This window comes from Drosophila sechellia, chromosome 2R (genome assembly GCF_004382195.2).
Source record: "Drosophila sechellia strain sech25 chromosome 2R, ASM438219v1, whole genome shotgun sequence".
NCBI lineage: Eukaryota > Metazoa > Arthropoda > Insecta > Diptera > Drosophilidae > Drosophila > Drosophila sechellia.
The window spans coordinates 10,177,427-10,192,850 of NC_045950.1; the positions used below are offsets into that span (position 1 = coordinate 10,177,427).

At 46.0% G+C, this 15,424-nt stretch overlaps 1 protein-coding gene across 5 annotated transcripts in view; it reads right to left on the reverse strand.

Annotated features, from left to right (window-relative positions):
• The window catches only part of LOC6609084 (SH3 and multiple ankyrin repeat domains protein 1), a 62,684-nt gene that overhangs the window by 2,827 nt on the left and 44,433 nt on the right, over nt 1–15,424 (reverse strand). The window contains exons 2-10 of one of the 5 annotated variants that reach the window (XM_032714803.1): nt 13,603–13,886; nt 6,288–6,413; nt 5,882–6,213; nt 5,649–5,817; nt 5,161–5,355; nt 4,788–4,854; nt 3,325–3,762; nt 2,028–2,634; nt 27–1,964 (exon numbers count right to left, since the gene is read on the reverse strand). In XM_032714803.1, coding sequence (XP_032570694.1) covers nt 27–1,964; nt 2,028–2,634; nt 3,325–3,762; nt 4,788–4,854; nt 5,161–5,355; nt 5,649–5,817; nt 5,882–6,186 — 3,719 coding nt within the window. In that variant the 5' untranslated portion in view covers nt 6,187–6,213; nt 6,288–6,413; nt 13,603–13,886. The remainder of the gene's footprint in view (nt 1–26; nt 1,965–2,027; nt 2,635–3,324; nt 3,763–4,787; nt 4,855–5,160; nt 5,356–5,648; nt 5,818–5,881; nt 6,214–6,287; nt 6,414–13,602; nt 13,887–15,424) is intronic. The other 4 variants (XM_032714801.1, XM_032714802.1, XM_032714804.1 and 1 more) reach the window with 4 other exon arrangements.

Consider the following 15,424-nt stretch of genomic DNA (forward strand, 5'->3'; position numbering starts at 1 on the left):
TAGGATTGTACTTGATAGACATTTACCTAGCCTGACTATTTCCACTAGTTTCTGGCACATCGAATAGTGCAATCTTCTCGTTGAGCTTGGTGTTCCGTGCCACCAGAATAGAGTTCTCATCCTCGCCATCCGACTCACTGCAGCTGTAGTCAGGTTCGGGAATAGGAGGAGCTGATCCGGCTCCACTTGTACTGCCATTGCCATTGCCATTTTGTGCCGGCACAGGTGCTGCCTGTGGCAGCGGTGGAGCAGGCGGGGACTGAGGGGCAGACTGCTGAGGTGACTGCTGCACCAGTTGCACTTGCTGGACCTGGACTTGGGGAGCCGCATAGTGAGAGGCCAGAGCTGTGGGTGGCTGCTGTGCTTGCTGCTGCTGCTGCTGCTGTTGTTGTGCTGGTCGCATCTGCGTGGGAGCAGCGTACTGACTAACTGGCTGCTGGGATCCAGCGGATGTCTCCTGCGATGGCTTCTCCTGCGCCTGCCGCAACTTCCAGGCCATCACGTTGCGCAGTTCCTGCGGCGAGGCATAGATCTTGGCATTTGCCGAGGGATTGAAGCTGCTCTGGACGCCATCGATGGCTGCACTGGTCACAGCATCGTTTTCCGCTCGCTTCTTCAGTTTTTGTTGTAAGGAGATGGTGCTCTCATACTCTGAAACACTGCTGCGTGTTTCCACTTTAACAACCTGACCCACTGGAGGTGGCGGAGGTGGGTGATTGGGCGGCGGTAGTACCGCTCCTCCCGCTCCTGTAGCAGATCCTGCTCCTAATCCTCCCAGTTTCAGTTCACCTTGGTTAGAGTTCAAGCGTTGGAGTGAGGCATGGAGCGTGGCCACATCGTCCTGCGAGTGGTGACCCTTTCCAGATGCCTGCCAAATGGATGAGGCTGAACCGTGCAGCTGAGGACCATGCAAGTCGGGTGTGGAATGGAACCGCTTGAGGTCACGACCGCCTCCAGCTCCACCTGGTCCGACGGTTGGTGTGGCTACGGGCTTTCCACGCAGCGTGCCACTACCATGCTTGCTCCTCGCTGTCTTACGTTTCATCTCAGCCACACTGCCGTACACCAGCGGTCCACTCCTCATGGGAGATCCATTTGATGCTGGTGGAGTGGCTGCACCGCTGTCCGTGCCCGACTGGAAACGGGAGCTGGTCATCATGGTGGCATACCGACTGGCGTTTGCTGCACTGCCCTCGCCTTGCTGTCGCTGGAATAGCTCCTCCAATTCGGCAGCTGTGATCCTACTGGACGTGGGTCGCGCCTTAATGCTGGCCGTGCGCAGCTGAACGGGTGTTCCAGGTCCCGTTTGAATACCGGTAGGTGTTGGCGTTGCGATTGACTCCACTGAGTTGGATTTGGTGTGCGGCAAATCGTCCTCCTTCTCACCGCCGTTCTCTAAACCAGCCACCATGGATTTGGCTCTGGCCCTGCCTACACTCAACGTGGTCTTGGGATCCCTGCGCGGTGGCATCGGTGCCATTCGCACACTGCCGCCGGAGGAGGAGGCAGGACCACTTCCTCCCGGACCTGTCATCTTTCTCGGCAACGTGGCGCACTGACGGTGCGAACTTTGAGGAGTACTCGGCCCACTGTTCAAATGGTGGCTGCCGGCTCGCGCTCCGCTGGGCAGATACTGAGCACTGGCCTGCATCTGGTGGGGGAACTGTGGCGAAACCACTGTCAAGTTGACCAAAGCGCCGGCCGAACGGATCATTTCGACCACTTGTTCGTGCGAGGCGGAGCTAACGTCTTCGCCGTTGATGGTCAGCAGGAAGTCACCTGGACGCAGTCCTGCCATGTCCGCCACTCCACCCGGATCCACATCATCCAGGTATTGGAGCGCCGGGAAGCGCTCTGACGGACGCAGCTGCATTAGCTGGGAACTTGCCTTGGCGCCGCGCAATATGAAGCCAAATCCGCGCTTCGCTCGGTGCAGTACCACCGATCGAGGGGCGTTATAGGCGCTGTTGGGATTAGAAGAGATGTGGCGTCAGTTTGCAACTCATAGAAGGGATTTGCTTTCCTACCTCTTTTTGATGCGTGGCGCAGTGGCGCTACTGTACTGTCCCACTGAGTGGTTATTGTTTCGATTGTTGATGCCATTGCCAGAGGCTCCACCTCCATTGCTCTCCAGCGGCTGTTGGCATGATCCATTGCTGGCCACCGACAGGGATGGCGACTGATGGGGCTGCTGGAGCAGGGTGCTGGAACTGCCAGAATGTCCACACAAGCTCAACTGTGGTGATCCCTGGTAGGAGGCGGCGGAGGAACCTGCCGGTGCCTGCTGCAAATGCTGTTGCTGCTGCTGCTGGGGAGCCATGCCCGTGCTGGCGGTCATCACATTGGTGATGTGCTTCTGGCGCAGACTCACCTCCTGGACGCAGTCGGCCGGAAAGAAGCCGGACTGATTAGTGCCTCGCACATAGCCCTCGAGCAATCCGCAGTCGGTGCTGCCCACCACTTCGATCACATCACCCGGCTGAAGGCGAATGTGACCCACGGTATTGCCAGCATATGGCTCCATGCACACCACAGTGGTGCTGGGATGGCCGATGGAACATGCTGCCGAATCCGAGTTCGTTCCCACGCCCGACGAATCGCTGATTATGTCGCTGGTGTCGCCCAGGGATTTGTCTGTTCGGGGAAGGACGATAGAATGAGTGGTTGGTTTTTTTAGGACTACGTGTTTAATGTGTACGAGGCAGAAGACAAACGAGTGGCATGCAAATGTTTGAACGCACAACAGGAGCCTCCAGTTAAGTGGAGACAAAGCGAATGCTTTAAAGGAGTACTAACATGGTAGAAATATGACAGAGGAATGAACTGGAAATCGTTTATGGTAAATTTTCAATGAAGTATACAATACATGTGAGGGAAAATTATCAGAATCAATGGTTTAATAGATTTCGTAGAAAAACTGGAAATTAACACTAAAATATTTATATTCTTTTTGCTGAGGAATCAATATATATTAATATCAATATATCATAGTAAAGTGTTCTTGGGCTTATAAAGTATTGTATTTCTCTTAGAATAATGATTTCTTTGTCAATGATATGTGATTGAGATAATAGAATCAGTGCGAGGTAGAAACACATGCAATTATTCCTTGTTTAGTAAAAATCTAATTAATCGCATGCTTTCAGTTACACATAGTAGGAGATAGAGTTATGGGTATACTTATCCAATTGACGAAGGTATATTCATTACCATTATTTATAATAATAGTAGACCTATGTTTTGAGTAACCCTCTTAACATAACTTAAACTTAGGCAAATGCAAATGAAGTCGAAATCAAACCGAAAAACAAAACCATTCCTCACCTGTCACAATACTGATGTCGTCCTCGTGGGACCGGTGGCCGGAGGAGCCCTCGGAGAGGCTGGAGCTGGCGGAGCTGTAGGCTCCCAGCATGTGCTCCGAGGGGCAGGGCGATGGCGGGCCGTGGAGCTGCAGGGTGTGCAGGTGGGGCAACTGCTGCTGCTGCAGCTGCTGGTGGTGATTCTGGTGGTGCTGGTGGTGCATATGCTGTTGCTGATGGTGGCCGGCGAGGTGCTGCTGGTGGTTCTGATGGCTGAGCATCAGACCAACACCGCCAGCCCCGTTGTTTCCGTTGGCGGCGCCATTCGAGCCGACCATCGCACCACCGAAACCACCTCCAGCCGCTGCCAGCAGAGCTGCGCCGGCGGCACCATTGGCGCTCAACCACCCGATACCCGAGCGGCGCTTCGGATTGTAGCGCGGCGGTCCGCGGAAGGGAACTGTGTGGTGATCAAGGATATTCACTTAAAATGTGTTCGAGTTGGTGGACAAGGATTAGGAATGGAATAGGCTTGGGAGTAATCAGTTTAGTTGTGTGTTTAGTTGGTCGTCAGGTCTGGCTGTTATCACAGACGTTTTAATCCAATTCCCCTGTTTCAGTTTGCTCTCTACTCAATCTAATAATGCAATAACTTTCAATATAGATAAATAAAGAAATAATCTAACATCCTAAGCCCAAGGCAGAGTTAAGGAATATTCCGAGGAACGATTGGCACACTTTACTTACACTTACTTACTGCTCATTTATCGAAGGATAAGCGACTGAGATGAAAAGCAAAACCAAGGGAAGGACACTCTACTAATGTCCTGCCAACAAATCAACTCACTAGGATATGGAATATATAATAATGTATGGAAAAACACGAAAAACATTGAACAAAACATGGATCAAGAACAGCCAAGATATTGGAAGTGTGGCATTAACAAAACTATTTTGATTTGATTACATTTATGGAGCACGTATCTCAAACAAGCATATGCAAAATACGAAAAAGGTGTTTTGGGTAAAGTACATATAGGTTGCGATTTATATAGAAATTGAAAGTAGTACAGATATTTATATAATACGAGTAATATACACTGATATGGGGAAAGAGACCTAGATGATCAAGTTGGATGATTGATTGATTGATTGTCGAATGATTGATAGATGATATGCAAGTGTGTTCAGATATGAAGACGCTCAATGGGTAAACTGATTCGAACCAAGTGGAAAGGAAACTAGTTTTGATTGTGGCCAATATTAATAAAATAGGACTGAGTAGAGCAAACGAATATTGAAACAGAAACTTAAGAAAGTATAAATCAGAATGATGTTTCAAGGTATTCGAAACACATTCCGTGTAAATGGGATTTTTGGTTTGAGTTTTGATGAGTATGAAGTTAGTAGTTCGGTTGCGAGTACGAGTCGATTGCTTTTCGGATGGTGAATGATGGAATGATTTTAAAGTAGGCCACCACTTACCAATATCCTCCGACTTGTAGTTCTCAATGATTTCGGCCAGCTCCAAGTTGCCGGCTATAACAGCCACCTATGGGAAATTGAATTGGATTAAACAACCATAGTTCCATATACCAAACCAAGTTATTAAATCAGAAACTAACTTAAGTACTAGACTAAACTACAAGCATAACTACAGCAGCACAAAAGTACCAACTTAAATGCTATCAACTACTAAGTTGTTAACAAAATTCAAAAAGTTTTAGGTCCCAGAATATACACAGAGAAAATTTCTTTGCTTGCCCTCCTCTTAAGTCTTTTAATTGGCATACGGGTAAAAGTAATTTGCATGATTTTTTCTCTGTGTAGGTTCTTGAGTCCACACACTGGGCTTTACCTGGTAGGGAGTTTGATTGGCAAAGTTCTGGGCGCCGCGCTGGGCGCCGCGAAAGAGAAGCATTCTAGCACAAGCCTCTTGGTTGTTAACAGCGCACACATGCAGCGGACTATTGCCGGACGCATTGCGGCCGTCCATGTCAGCACCGTAGAACAGCAGGTGTTCCAGGTGCTGGACCAGGCCATGGCGACAGGCCTACAGGTCGATCGGGTGAACGGAGAGAGCCAAAGGATGCAGCAGAGATGCATATGCCAACCCGCGGGTTACAAAGTATTAGCAAGCGAATTTGTTTTGGTTTTGTTTGTTTTAGAGTTAGAGTAGAAGAGTTTCAAGAAAGAAGAAAGAGAGAGATAAAGAATTCAATCATTAATTGGCGTTCAACGGTTGTGGGCCAACACCATTTCACCGGGGATTGGCTCGGGGTCAAAGCAGTTGCTGTTAGGGATCGCCAGGATCGCCAGGATCATCACGGACCGCCACCGACTCACCTGGTGAACCTCGTTCCAGCCCTGGCTGTCCTGGATTCCCAACGTGGCGTGGTCATGCAGCAGACTCTCAGTGATCTTCGCCTCACACTTCCTGGTGATGGAGATGTACAGCGGGGTGATGCCACGCCCATCGCGGTAGTTCGGCGAGGCGCCCAATTCGAGGAGTGTGCTGGTGATTTAAGAGCAGAATGTTAATGAGTGCGTCTATTAAATGGAGAAGGACACCTTCTAACCTGACCGCCTCCAAGGAGTCGTGCTCCACAGCCCGGTGCAGGGCTGTGGTGCCATCCTTCGTCCTGTAATCCAACAAGGCTCCACCGTTGACCAGAGCGATGAGCAGTTTGTTTGGCTTCTTGGCGCCCGTGGCCACTGTCAACGGAGTATCTCCGCTTTCCGAGCAATGGAAATTGGGATCCAGGCCCTTGGCACACATCTTGGCTATCTTCTCCACATGTCCGCCATTGATGCACTCCAGAAAGCGACGCAGATTGGCCCGCGTGTGAAGGGCCTTCAGCTGGCGTTCATCCAGGGTCAACATTTTGTACACACGCCTTTTGTACTTGAGCTTTTTTTTTGGGTGGAAGCACAAATTTAATAAATGATGAAAATACGTGAAAGAATGTCTAAAACCGAACTCACCTCCAAATATCCCACGGGTCCGTTGAAAGGATAATCGCCCAGGCGGCGTTCTTCATCCAGGAATTTTCCCGCCTTGCCGTTGGCAGGTGGAGCAAACAGGCCATAGTTGAAGCTCTCCTTCAGTTCCTGGAAAAACCCAAGTGGGTGGAAATCATTTAAGTACGTGTGTGCGTTGCTGAATCAGGTGCTCCATTGACGTGCTCAAGCCGTGCGAGTCCCACAAAAGACTTCCGGCCTAGCAATTGCTGAACTTCCTCCTTTGTGTACTTGTGTGTACACACACATGGAAACACTGACATAAAAATGTTTCTCCATATTTAAGTAATGTATTTTTTCAGCAAAACCCCTGAGCAACAAATCACATAAGGCGAAACATTACGACTAACACAGATTGCAAGTGTTTGGGTTGACCATTTTGATTTGTACACCTTTTTTTTCGCTCTGCACGAATGGCTATTGCCAGCTTTTGTGTGTCCTTTACAATGTCCTTGCTAATGAGCGCGTGACTGCAGCGCCAACTAAGGGACCACCAGCATCCAGAGGCAGACATTCTGGCATTCATAATATACCGCTGCCTTTAAGTGGCAATTTCTTGTTTTAATTAAACAACACAACGAATTTCCCAGCGACGCCCTGCCTTTTTTTTGCCACCCCGGAAAAGTTGGTCCACGATGCACGAAGACTCCAAGAAAATGTCTCGAATGTATAACGGGTTTGACATTGCCGCTGCATTAATTATGCAAAGTGCGTGTGAGCATACATACATGAGGCAGTGTGTGTGTTGCTTACCGACTTTCCGTGTTCTATTTGCCTTTATGCCCCACGCCCTTAAGTGCCCCTCTAAAAAGGCAGTTCCATGCTGGCCCATAATGTGCCAAATGTTGCCATTAAAGTGAACAGTTTGTCATGGATCTCGACTAGGGTGTTGGCCAGATGTGTGCAAGATTCGAGTGGATGGGGAAAAAGACATGACACATGGCTTTTCTCCAATTAACTATGATAATGTATTTTCTTACACGTTCATAGTTTCACTGGCGCAGTTTTCTAGACGCCTAAGCGTTGGTAATCGCTTAAGAAATCTACTTTATAGCTACATTTGCTAGAAAACCTTACTTAAGGATTAAAAACCATTTGCTGTATCTTTTTAATAAAGTTTAAAAAATAAGACAACAAATTAAGACTTATTTGCATACAGCCGGGCAAAATCTGAATGCTATTCCGTCTACATGCACTCTTCTTTCAAGTCACGTTTCCGAGATTTTATTTATATAGTTGGGTGCCCGGTTTCATATGCAGGGAGCATCAGCAGCAGTAGCAGCATCAGCATCAGCAGCCCTTCCTCACGAAACAACTCACCCCTTGGACGCACAAACTTCAACCACACAAACTAACACGCAAGTAGCAGCCAGTCCTCCTACTCCTCATATTCCCCAGTTCCAACACCAACACCAAAGCCAACCCCAACCCCAACACCTTCGCCGAACAACAAAACACGTTAACGGCTGTGCGCCAAATGGGTTTTATGGCGCCACCCTCAATCCTCTGCCCTTCGGACCGAACCCACACCCACGGATGCTTCTCCAACCCTCATCCCTTGGCACCCGGGGTCTCAGTTACAGTCGCAGTCATGCACATGCAAATTGCAGACACGTCGCTGGCCTAGACCCCAACAAAAACGGGGAAGGTAAGGATGGATATTAGGACCGAAGTCGGAAATACCCTATGTTTTGAGACAAGGATATCCTTGGAAAGTACTATATCCTGACAGGAACGTTCAACTCATTACTCATTCCTTCAAAACTTCATGCTAACTAAATTGCTACACATATGCTCATTAAAACTGCATAAATATCTAACTAACTGCACTGCTTAATCCTGGCCAAGACGATCATACCCTTTGCAAGGGTATCAAAGGAGCAGAAGGGCGGAAGAAATTTCAGAACTTTGGTTTTGGGGTTGTCCCTTCCACGCGGGAGTTCTGCCCAAAGTCAAGTTGTTGGCGCAAATTGCATTTTTATGAGTTTTGATTTCGATTTTCCAATCCGTAAGACGGCTCATAAAATACCGTCGACATTCGGTGGGGATTACGAAAGTGAGGGGGTTGGAAAGGAGCAGGCAGTCCAGTGGATGCTGTTTGGAAAAGTAATTTAGAAGTTGTGCGCACTTTTTGGCTTTAAAGCACTTTTCAAACTGTTTTTGCTCATTTTGGGGTTTTTTGTTTCGTGTGTGACTGCGATGCTGGCTGCTGTATACCGTGGCCATAAATTCAATTCGGCTGCAACAAAGTGGAGCGGCGGAATGTGTATTCGACATATTCGGTTGTATTTTTGTGGCAGCGCGGCAAGGGGCAGGTGGCAGCTGGTGGGACACTGTCCATAAATCATGGAGGAATTGCAACTGCAGGCCAGTAACTTAACCAGCACACCCAATGGCTCTGCGAAGGGTATAGAAACAAATTGCAATTTGCATGAAATTTACAATATTACACAGTTTGAGAGACAGTTCGTGCATTTCGCGAAACTCGTAATATTTTAAGTTTGAGCAGTTTGAGAGCGGGTGTAATTCATAAGTAGAAGAACGTGTCGGAAAACTATGCACATTTGCGGAGATAATTTTGCCTAATTTACCTCAGAGTTCCAGCGAATATAATAGTTTAAAAGCTTGGGAAAGATTTTAGATTATATGAGTTATTATTTTTATTAGGTGCTATTTTCTAAAAGAAATTTTCAGAAGAAATTAGATAGAAAATAAGAGCTGCCTTTCAGATGGTTTACTTATAGTTTAGTAGTTAAATAAAATAATTTTAGGATCTAGTAAGTTCAGCATACATTTACACATTTGCACAGTTGCAGAGCCAGCGGAATAATCCAATCCAATTAGCTCCAATTGGCAATCTGCATGAAAGGTGCTTGGTCGCACAGTTGGAGAGCCACTAGAGCCCCAAGTGAGTAGTGAGTGTCAAGCTCAGATGCGAGAATCCAAGTAAATGTCAATGATGTGCAATGAGCGCTGTGCACTTGCTGCCAGCAAATAAGCGACTTCCTGTTCCAATAAGAAATACTCGAAAGACCCCGAGGCGACTCGGCCAACAACAATGCGGAGCAGCAGCAACAAAAGACATCATTGATAAATTGTCAAACAGTAGTTGGCGATGCTTTTGCTGTTGTTGTGACTGCCGCTGTTGCTGCTGCTGCATTTGTTGCAATTGTTTTCTTGTTGATTGAAAGCCAAGCGAGAGGGAAATAGCGGCAGGTAAGCGTAAACAGTGCCAGCAAAAAGTAAATAGCCACTGCCGATGGACTGGACAGCCTCCAAGCTTGGAAGTGGGTCGCCGACCATCTGTTAGATTTCTACACGGAAAATAAATACAAGTTGTTGGCCAAAGCGATTTAAAACTGCAAACTAGTTGTTCTTAGATTCCATTCATTAAAAAGCCATTAAATCAAAGATGTATAACTTGCTGTGTAGAACATGAAATGAAAATAAATCAGCCTTTGTCCAATAAATCAAATTTTAAGCACTGCTAATTGGCAAACGAATTATCTAACGATTGTATTTTAATATTCGTTTTCAAAACAGTTCAATTTTGTCTGTGTAAGCACAATCTAGTTCTATTGCCGCAATTAAAGTCACAACTAGCTCAAAGTTTGCAGCCTGAAGTTTTTAGTTTGCCACTAAAGTCACGGCTTGGATTTGTTTTGGATTTCGGATTTTTTTTTGCCCCTTCCGCGGAAAATTTTGGGGCCTTGTCAGGCTCTACACATTTACAAACTCATTAGTGTCAGAAAATTTTTTGTGCCTTTTAATTTTGAACAGTTGTGTTTGTTTTATGTTTGGCATTTTGGCAACGAAGCGGCACAGTTTGAGAGCCACTGATGCCTCAAACTCCCACTAAAAAAGGTATCGAATGACCAAAATTCTCAGCCGAATAAGTTGAAAATACAGAAAAGTGATAACGGAAGCTTAGGAAAAAATTAAATAACCAGTAAAGGATGCTGCACTGTGGGGCAAACGTACGGAATTCGTAGTAAATAATCTGTATTTAATGGGTTGAAATTACTAAACAAATATTTACCGAGTCAAATCTGCTTTTAAATTATTTTTGCCAACATTCCTGTGGAAGCTTCTACTTTCCACTAATGCCACCTTGGCTCTGTTTCGGTTTTTTAAGCAAATATTTACACACATGTGCCAGTACTACACAAAAACGATTCATTTGCTGGGCAAATATGGCTTTTCTAGAGCACATAGACTGCGTAAGACTTTCTGAATCATTTGCCAACTTCCTGCTCATTAGCTTCGCATAGAATTCATCTTCAATTGTTTCGACCCAATGCCTAATTCTACACTTTTCTCGTTTCTTCCCGACATTTGGCCATTGTGCCTGCGTCTTTGGCTCGATCTGTGTCCTTTGTTGTGGAAGAATCTCCGATTCCGCTGATGTCTGGTCTTCTCAAGTTGCAGCCCAAGAGGCTTCAGCATCAATTTATGTAATCTGCCAGCTCGCACACTAATACACACAGAAACACTAATACCTGGGCTCTGGGCTCCAAAGTTCTCGGTTCTGGGCCTTAACTTGGACGCGGACTTGGACTTGGTCACATCATCTTATAAATTTAGCTCGTTTGCCGAAAGGGAGCAGAAGGCAGAGGAGGTTGGGATGCCAGTGGTAAACCGCAGAGCCACTTTGAATCGCAGTTTGGAGCCTCGAACAAAGCCGACCATCACAAACTGGAACAATACACTGCGATTTGTGATTTTGCTTAAATCAAACTTAATCTTGGGTTTACTTTTTACCAAATAATATCAATGTTCTGTATATATCTACTCCATATTAAAAACCATATCAGAATTCGCGTTCAATTCAATGCAGCAACACCTGTCCTTATTTCTCTCAGTGTTCTGAGGTGGAGATGCGTTCCCGAAACTGGTTTTCAACCGCGGTTTCTGTTCAACATTCGCATTCCTATCGCCCGAGTTCGAGTGTATGCCAATTTCGCGGCACTGAACTTGGGTTGGTTTCGAGTTCGGTTTGTTTGCCCTTACACATGAGGTTCCTCCCCACTTTTCCCCGCTGCTCATCATGTGACATTTGGTTAATTCGAAGCTTATTAATTTATGCCTGCATCGACAAGGGATTGTGGTAATTAATTTCAAGTTGATTGCCTTTTGGGGCGCAGTTCAATTTATCACACGTTTGTGTGTCAACTGAATACGTGGTTTATTCATAAATGAATCATTGTGTTGCCTTCTCTGCAGAGGAACAACTGCTTAAGCTAACTTTATGAGTATGAAATGCAAGAACTACTACTTATATGTCATAATAAGTAGCATGTTCTCGCTGTGCACGGATCGGATGACATGATGCCCGCCAGGAGGTCAATGACGTGTCTTCCGCCTGCAGCCATTCGAGCCGCCTCAAAGTCAAAGTCAAAGCCATTCAGCAACTAAAAAGTAAGTTTACAAGCTGCACAACAGCCGACGACGACTCACCCCGACCCGAACCAACCCATTGGCTGGCTGCCTGGAACCCTTAGGTTTGCTCTGCATCTTCCCGTTCCCAGTTTGGTTATCACATGGTCAGGGATGCGGCAGGAAGCGGGGACAAGCGCAGCCTCGTTGAAACTAGTTTCGTTTGGCTAGATTTTCGTGGGCAAAAGCTGTGAGCTGCAGCTCTTGCTCCTACTGCAGCTTCCATGTACTGGTTGCCTCCCTTTTAGGTGTCCGTCCCAGATGTTTGTCTTGTCATGCCCACCTACAGCATCAGAATTGTTGCTTCACATTAAGAAAATAAAATTGAAGAGCAACCATATACCAGAACATAAGTAAAGATACATCTCAGATCCATTGAATAGCCTAATATATGTACATTTATGTACATTATTTCTCTAAGTGTAACTAGGGAACTGAGGCGAAAGGTTCTCGCTGAGGCGTGGAAGAAAGTGTTTATGTTGAAGTCTTCTTTTGAGGCCTCCAACTCATCGCATCGAATCCAACCCACCGAACATTTATCAGAGTCAAGTGCATTGAACTTGCATTCGCCGACATGAAATTTATTTGCCCACTGGGGGCGTGGCAGCGGCGGCGCAACGCCCATCAGCCATTCATATTTTTTACACCCAGATGCATTTGTACAAACGGCTGGGTGCACTGAACAGGGGGGAGGAGGAGCGGGGCGGAGCGGATGGCAGCTATCTAGGGACAAAAGGACATTGACAGCAAGCGTCGAAAGGTGAACTAAAACATTCTACAGCTCTGCAACGGAAAAAAAGACAGAAAAAAAAGAAAAAAAGGAATATAGTATACGAGAATTTGCAGAAATGTAGTGGCAGGCTAAAGGATGTGGACAAGCTCATGATGATGCCACAGAAAAACGTGGAGGGGGTAAGTGCCACATAAAACTTGTGAATGCAGGTGACAGGCATTTGCAATAAAGCTGCTATCTGCAAAATGCCATGGGCGGGCGAAAAGGGGGTTTTGGGGGAACCATCGCCATCACCATCACCTGGAGGTAGAAAAGGAAGGAGACCTTTCAGAGATTAACCGTTGACAATGTTGCACGGAATGCGGCAGCAGTTCGTCCGAAAAGCGAGCTTTAGAGCCGGAGCGAAGCAGCATGACAGAACCATGTTGCCAAGATATTGCCCCGCCGTCGGTGGCATATGCCCCATCTGGCAGGCTAAGTGCCCCCGGGCGGCGTTTTTCGAAGGGGGGCAGGGCATGGCAAAAGTTCTCAAATGCCTAGGCAAAGCAACCCCACTCTTGGACTTACAGTTCTACAGGAAGTGCTGTGGCAACAAGAATTCACCAAAGCATCGCATAAGAAGTTATTTCAGTATGTTTTCCCCAAAAGTTTACTTCTTTAGGAGTTTGCGAAAACAAGTAGCTAGGTATTGCCTTAGATAAATGCTTAAAGGCAACTCTGTTGTTTTGAAGATGTACCCAGTTTCATGTAGGTGCATTCTTTCAACATTCAACAAAGCCTTCTGCTCAACCCTATGATAAACTACCAGCTCCTTTCGCTCCTGCGAAATATCATTTTACATTCAATTTTTTCCCGAACTAATGCAGTTAGCCTAAACAAATTTCCGACGGAGACTCCAACAGAAGGGAAAATCAATATTTACATAGACACAAGACCCCAGACAACAACGGCAACAGCAACTACAACAACTCGTACAGCAAACAAACAAACAAACAAAGAAGAAGAAGAAGGACAAGCCAGGGCAGACATTAAAAACAAAAACACAGGCCCACAACATGCATCCATCCAACCAAGTATGTACGGATATATATGGGATATACGAGTATATACCTGTCTGGCGATTATGACTGCCTAAGCAGGGAGCTCCCTTCTAGCCGGAGGCTGGAGATTGGAAGCGGAGGAGTTCCCATCTCATGCTCCATGTCTAGACTTGAATCCAAGCAGCGAAACATGCGACAAATTTTTGTAGCAGAGGAGGAGGTCCAAGTGTACAGGGTCGCGCACATCCAAGGTATTCCTCGTTTTGGGGTTAAAGAACGGTGGAAATGCTTTCAGCATTTTCATATTCATCCGCACGAAGGGAAAAGTGGACAGGTTCGGGGGAAAACATGCGACTGCACAGAAAACAAACGAAAAGAAATATAAATATAACATGCAGGCAAATGAAAACCAAGACGAAGCCAGGATACTCTTGGTTGCAGAGAACTAAATGTATCTAAACTAAATAGTACATCTTATAGATAAGTTAAGTAATAAAAAAGTAACTTCCCTTTTTACAAAGATTTATATAAAGAATTAGAACATTCTTTCCAAAAATCCTCGAACTTCAGTTCAGTTTATCATCCTTCAGTACCTTACAATTTTTTCTTGCCACAGTAAAGCCACCCCCGCTGCCAAAAACCACAAAGTACAGAGCAAACAGAGAAATGCCAACCACTGGGGGTGGCTGGAAAAATGTCTAAGAAATATCTGGCAGCAAGGAAAGCCCCTGAAACGCTTTTCCAACTGGACTGCAGAGTGCATTTGCATCTGGCAAAGCGCAGCAGGAAGGAAATGATGTGTGTGTGTCCAGCCACATAACTGCCCAGCAATATTAGCCAGTGAAAGGTATATGAGAGAATACCCCCACCACCCCATCCCTCCCAGTATATTGGCCACTTCCATTTCTATGTCAAAGTCATTCCGCTGGACAATGTAGAACAATAAAGTGCGCCACTAAACGATACACGACACAAAACACACGACACGCGGCACACGAGGCCCAGAAGAACGGAGCACCATAATGACGGTAATGATGCCAATGATCGGGAGTCGCGAGGAGACATGCTCGACGTGTCCGACGATTCTTTCACTGACCATTTGCTGAACACTCGAATTGCTAATCGATTCGATGCCAAACGTGCTCCATGCTTAACCGTACTTAGCCATTCCGTTCCGAACCCATCCGATCCAATCCGATCGAGGCGGATCAATGGACCCGATCCATCGGTTGCATCGATGCCGATCATCGGCTGGAAGCCAAAGCCATTCCCCCATTGGTTCTGGCCACTTTCTTTCTTGGCTTATTTATGTCAGCGAGTGGCGGTCTATTCTGTGCTCCGAAAAATGCGGATTACTTGAGTCAACTATTACCGTTCTCAGCCATGCCCAAGCGGAGTAATTTCGGTCATTAAATTAATTATGGCCAAGTGTGTAAGAAGCATTTTGGAGAGCTATGGGAAAAACCCACCCAATTTTTGGTCATTTGGGGGAAAACTAAGTCACCCTTGTAAAAGCACATGAATATTATACATCCTCAAGGAATTTTTGGTTTAGCTTTCGGGGTGGATAAGCAAAGGTTGCCTGATGACAAACCTTGGAAAATTCGATTTCTTTAGGCAAGGAATTTTCATTTCAAGTTGTGTTCAAATGAAACAATAGTTTGGGTAAACAGAAAAGCAATTTTAGTAGAAATGGATACTCTAAAGTAGTGTTGGAGAACGGTGATTAAATTTCCGATTTCAGTAGTGTTGTGGTTAAAGTTTAAAATCATTTTAACAGACATTTTACAAGACTACTGGGAACTAGAGATATCAATGTGACTTTAATTTTTGCTATTTTATTCATCACCATGTATGAATGAACATTGATCTATATCTCTTCCCTTTTTATT